General features: G+C 49.6%; 1 protein-coding gene and 1 non-coding gene across 2 annotated transcripts; one reads left to right on the top strand and one right to left on the bottom strand.

Moving 5' to 3' along the window:
* Nucleotides 1-220: 220 nt before the first annotated feature.
* TRNAQ-CUG (transfer RNA glutamine (anticodon CUG)) lies at nucleotides 221-292 on the bottom strand. Its single transcript has one exon. It is a non-coding gene; the product is annotated as a tRNA-Gln (tRNA).
* A 389-nt stretch (nucleotides 293-681) lies between these two features.
* LOC123172305 (lysosomal Pro-X carboxypeptidase) lies at nucleotides 682-4265 on the top strand. Its single transcript, XM_044589301.1, has 10 exons — nucleotides 682-1401; nucleotides 1490-1676; nucleotides 1754-1887; nucleotides 2001-2113; nucleotides 2188-2311; nucleotides 2562-2711; nucleotides 2825-2980; nucleotides 3430-3509; nucleotides 3604-3653; nucleotides 3761-4265. Exons 1-10 carry the CDS (start codon nucleotides 886-888, stop codon nucleotides 3928-3930), a joined length of 1680 nt encoding a protein of 559 aa, XP_044445236.1. The 5' UTR covers nucleotides 682-885; the 3' UTR covers nucleotides 3931-4265.
* The last annotated feature ends 1228 nt before the right edge of the window (nucleotides 4266-5493 follow it).

The raw sequence follows: 5493 nt of genomic DNA, 5'->3' as shown, positions 1-5493 counted from the left end.
ATAGAGTTGATTGCAAGAGACATTGCCAGATGCATTGGCTGATCATGGCATGCAAAATTGATTGAGAGAACAATTTAGATTTGAATGATTTTTTTTAAATAGCAGAACATGCTCCGTCTATCTATATAGTGCATATGTAAAACTGTGTAAATGTCTTTTAAAGAAAGTAAATGTGTGTAATGTGCGAGACAATAAAAAAACAAAATATGTGAAAAAAATAAGGTCCCACCGAGACTTGAACTCGGGTTACTGGATTCAGAGTCCAATGTCCTAACCACTAGACCATGGGACCATTTCTGTCGTTGGCCCTAAATTCGTCCTACTTATGTATTTCTTGCACGTGAAAAAACAAAAAACAAATATGCTTTCATTGAGAGTTGAACTGACCTCCCGCTTACTAAACGGGTGCTCTAACCAACTGAGCTATGAAAGCGTCGATGCCTTCAATCTTTTGTTCTACAATAAATCAGTACCTCTCTCCCTCTCTCTGACGACAATCGCTTCGCACGCCCCGTGACGGTATGATCAACAGGTCAATATTAAGATTCGAAATCACGGCGTGTAGAAATCATTCCTTCTTCTTCCTTTTTTCGAAGGCGCGTACTGTATACTGGTATCACCGTGCTCACGGAGAACATGTTGCAGGTGAATTTTGTTCCGAGCACACCCTTGGCCGTCCCCGACGAGCCCGACACGGCGTCCAAGAGGCGCCGCGTCTGGCCGGTAGAGGCGCTCAGTAGCAAGCGCTAGCCGGACGTTGGCGGCCGGCGCGTTCCCGTCGCGGTGAGGCGAGCGCGTCCGTCAGCCTAACGAAATTGGCAGTTCGGTCCACCTTCGTCGCCACCGGACGAGCTTCTTGGATACGGTACTCCACTAGTGGAGTGGATGACACGCACGTACGTCAACCACCTCCCGCGCCACGTGGAAAGCTCCCCGATTCCTCCGCGCAGCTTATCGATCCCATTCCCAGATCGTCTCCACTCCGCTCACCGGAGTCAAGCAAGCGCCGCCATGCATCGGCCCCGCCGTCTTCCGCTGCTGCTCATCCTCCTCGGCCTCCTCCCGGCCGTCGCGCGGGCGCTGCTCCCGCCGCCCCGCTTCCCGGGCCCCCACGCGCGGCCGCGGCCGCGGGCCGGGACGGGAGACGGGGTCGGCGGGGGCTACGAGTTCGAGACCCGCTACTTCCGGCAGCGGCTGGACCACTTCAGCTTCTCGGGCGAGGAGGAGTTCTTCCAGCAGCGGTACCTCGTGGGCCGCGCCGGCGCCGGCGGGTGGGCGGGCCCCGGCGGGCCCATCTTCTTCTACTGCGGCAACGAGGGCGACATCGCCTGGTTCGCCGCCAACTCCGGCCTCGTCTGGGACGCCGCCCCGCGCTTCGCCGCCCTCGTCGTCTTCGCCGAGGTAACCAGTACCCTGCAACCTGCACTCGTCATGTTCCACGTTAACTGTCCGGCCTTTGGTTTTTGAACTTTTGATCCGGTTGCTGCAGCATCGCTACTACGGCGAGTCCATGCCGTTCGGCAGCAAAGACAAGGCCTACAACAATTCCAGGTCCATGGCGTACCTGACGGCCGAGCAAGCGCTCGCTGACTACGCCGTGCTGCTCACCGACCTCAAGAGGAACCTGTCCTCGGAAAGCAGCCCCGTGGTGCTCTTCGGGGGCTCATACGGTGGAAGTAAGTGCCGCTAGTACCTTCAGTTATCGTTGGGCTTCTTTTCTGTACTGTACTGATTTTGTTCACTGGGCATTCAGTGCTTGCTGCTTGGATGAGACTCAAGTACCCGCATATTGCTGTCGGGGCTCTCGCGTCGTCGGCTCCGATCCTACAGTTTGAGGACATTGTACCTGACACCATATTCTACGATCTTGTTTCAAATGATTTTAAGGTGTGTGACTGCATAATATTGGCTTGATTTTATTGTTCTGAATAAAGGAACACTAGTTTTTCATTGTTTTGGAAACAAGACACAAGTGACACTAGTTTTTTCTTTGTGTTTAGAGGGAGAGTTTAAGCTGCTTCCAAACAATAAAGGACTCATGGAAAGAATTAGATGAGCAGGGAAATGGGCAAGATGGTCTTCTGAAACTAAGCAAAACATTCCACCTTTGCCAGTGAGTTTCCTCTCCATTCACTCCATCTTTTTCATTAAGATTGCTTGCAATGATAATATGCATGAATGCTGCAGGACCCTGAATACCACGGGGGCCCTTTCGGATTGGTTGAGCTCAGCATACAGTTATCTGGCCATGGTGGATTACCCAATGCCGTCAGAGTTTCTCATGCCTTTGCCTGCCAACCCAATTAAGGAAGTTAGTTCTTGAACCCTTGTTTGCCATGAATCTTTTCGAACATTTCTGGACGTGCTAGTATTCAGTGAGATTTCGCTTGCATAACCCAAAGGCACAGCAACAGAGCTTATGTAGAGAATGGCAATGATAATCTTGTGTGTGCTCACGTACTTTCAAAATCTATCATGTTCCCTCGCCAAAAAAAAACTATCAGGGCGTAGTTTCTTAGCGGCATCACTACTTACTTTAGATTATCTTGTTTCTTATCCAGGTATGTAGAAATATTGACAAGCAACCAGAGGGGAGCAGTATACTGGAACGAATTTATGCAGGAGTAAATATATACTACAATTATACTGGTACGGTTGACTGCTTTGATCTAGATGATGATCCTCATGGAATGGGTGGATGGGATTGGCAGGTTCGGAAACTACAAAAAATATCCGTTTTTGTCCGTTTGTATCTCTGTTACATTCATTACTGTACTTGATAAACTATAGTGTATGACATATGTTTTATTCTTGACTAAAACAGGCTTGTACTGAGATGGTGATGCCAATGTCTTCTAGTGAAGGTCTTAGCATGTTTCTACCAGATGAATTCGACTATGCATTGTATGCCGATGACTGTGTCAAAAACTTTGGTGTTAGGCCAAGGCCTCGATGGATCTCTACAGAGTTTGGTGGTCATGTAAGTCCTTTTTACACATTGCTCAGTCTTCGTAATTTGTTGTGAACAACAGAATTTTCTCAACCAACTGACTCAGTAATTCAAGTTATCATGTTTTTTTGAGGAATACCTGTAGGGCTGACGCTGGCACTTTAACAGTTATCACTATTTTAAACCCTGATATGGATGCTGTTCGACAATATATGCCTGTGATAGCTTAAAGCATGGATGCATCAGGACTTTCTTGATAAAAATATTTTCTTCCATTCCTTCAGAACTAAATACTATTATGGTTATCATGTGGCGTTTGGGAGTTGGATTTACTAACAATAAAATGCGTCAGAGATGACAGAGTTGTTATGCTAATTACGCTCTTTATGCTATCCAATTAATTGACCGATTGCTTTGGTAAGCCTCAGAGTAGCAAGACTGATTGACTGACTAGAAACTTTTCTCCTCTTTTTTGTCAGAATATTAGTTCTGTTCTGGAGAAATTTGGTAGTAATATCATATTCTTCAATGGACTTCTCGATCCTTGGAGTGGTGGAGGGTGAACACACTTACCTTGTTTTCCAATAGCAATAATCTTATCACGTTGACCGCCGTTTTGTCGTCTTGATATTGTTATTCTCTGAATGCTGCAGCGTCCTGAAGAATATATCTGAGAGTGTTGTTGCCATTGTGGCTCCACTAGGTACAGTGCTTTTCCTGTAGAATGAACTCATATCCGGTGGTGTGGGTTTCAAGCTGTCATACCATACATAGTTCATCACTGATGTAAATGTTGGTTTTGCTCTGCAGGAGCGCATCACATAGACCTGCGCCCCGCGACCAAGGAGGACCCGGATTGGCTCGTAAGCCTGAGAGAATCGGAACTCGAGATCATATCTGGCTGGCTATCGGATCACTACGGAGCAAGAGGGGGCGCGCTCTTTCAGCGCGCAACCAACAAGGACTCGGCTGCGTCATAAGGAAACCACACTCCTCCCTTACCATTTGTCCCAAGCATGCAAATGTGGTTTACTCCTTCCCTTGCTTAAGGATTCAGTTCCGACTGGCATGAGATGGCCATCTCAGCGGTTCAAGTCCAGCGATCGTCGCCGGCGCTACACCGTGGAGATGAGGATGGTAACATCGTGGGCTGTTTTCGCTTGGACTGCGCGGTATCAATAATTATGCTTGTATAAATTGTAATGGGCTGGTGCGTTGCTCGGTTTCACAGAGAGCAGACAATGATGTTGTGCATGGCCGGCAAGGCAGGAACTAACGCTAGCAGAATAGAGATCATCAGGAGTTTCTTCAAGAATTGTTTTTTGTACAAAGAGTCAGGAGAAAAAGAAAAAGTGGAACAGCTGAGATAGCTAACCAGAGACCGAAAAATAAAGAAACATAAACAACCTAAGCCATCAACGAAAAGCCATTGCCCAATGCTCAAATTTTGAATATTTCTCTCTTGGCTCAGTGGATCAGAAGGATAATTTCCTGCTTGAACTTTTCTCTGCAGGTGTAGAGACTTTTTTCTTCTGCAAGTGTAGAGACTTGATTTTGATAGAAGGAGAATTTTATGTTCGTTTGTGATAGGAACCGAGTCCCTACAAGGCCGTGATCTTAGGTTATAGGGGTGGAAGGGGAGTTGGCGAGGTGAGGGGCGCGTGCGATGGTGCTGAGGCGCCGTGATCGAGCGAGGAAGAGGAGGCGCAGGGGGCGGCTAGGGTTCGGGGGTCTCGGCTCTCGAAGGGAGCCGAGCAATAGAGATTTCTTATTGCTTGTCTCTAAAATGAGTTCTTACATGTGCTTATATAATCTTCGTACGTGCTAATAAAAATAATGATAAGTTGGGCCAAAAGCCCCTAACTACCTGCGCCATTGGGCCTCCTCCGGCTATAGTGTACGCCAGCCATAACATCTCTCCCCGCCTGCGCAAACAGCTCGTCCTCGAGCTGGAAGTCGGGTAAGTGCTTGCGGAACCCCTCGAGGTGCTCCCAAGTGGCGTCCTCCTCCGGAAGACCGTGCCACTAGATCGACAGGCGCCGAACACCGCAGCTCTGTTGGGCCTTCAACACCTTCTCTGGACCCGGAAGGAGATGGCCCTCGGAGGTCGGATGAAGAGCCGGCGCGGCCGCCGGCGGTTCGCTGCGGAAAGGCTTCAACAAGCCCACATGGGAGACGTCGTGGATGCGGGCGCCAGGCGGCAGCTGAAGTCGGTAGGCGACATTGCCAATGCACTCCAACACCGGAAATGGCCCTGCGTAGCGAGGGCCCAGCTTGCGCTTGGCTCGAGGGTCCAGGGATTGCGTGGTGTGGTGGAGGAGCCGCAGCCACAACCAGTCGCCCACCGCAAACTCCACCTTGCGGTGGTGGGCTTCGTAGTATTTTTGGACAGCTGCTGGGCCTGGAGAAGATGCTGGCGCACCTCGGCAAGGATCTCATCCCTGTCGCGGAGAAGGTCGCTTGCCGCCTCAGTCCAGGCCGTCCCCGGTTGAAATGGCAGGATGGGTGGTGGAGGATGACCGTAGACCACCTCAAAGGGTGTG

Source organism: Triticum aestivum, unplaced genomic scaffold (assembly GCF_018294505.1).
Source record: "Triticum aestivum cultivar Chinese Spring unplaced genomic scaffold, IWGSC CS RefSeq v2.1 scaffold177468, whole genome shotgun sequence".
Taxonomy (NCBI): domain Eukaryota; kingdom Viridiplantae; phylum Streptophyta; class Magnoliopsida; order Poales; family Poaceae; genus Triticum; species Triticum aestivum.
This window is presented reverse-complemented; position numbering and strand designations above follow the sequence as displayed.

Bases quoted from the DNA above. Each gene is read 5' to 3' on its own strand.
- LOC123172305 (XM_044589301.1), top strand. From the start codon at position 886: ATGACACGCACGTACGTCAACCACCTCCCGCGCCACGTGGAAAGCTCC. The intron at 2,981-3,429 runs GTAAGTCCTTTT...CTTTTTTGTCAG, and splicing joins CTACAGAGTTTGGTGGTCAT to AATATTAGTTCTGTTCTGGA. The intron at 3,654-3,760 runs GTACAGTGCTTT...TTTGCTCTGCAG, and splicing joins TGCCATTGTGGCTCCACTAG to GAGCGCATCACATAGACCTG.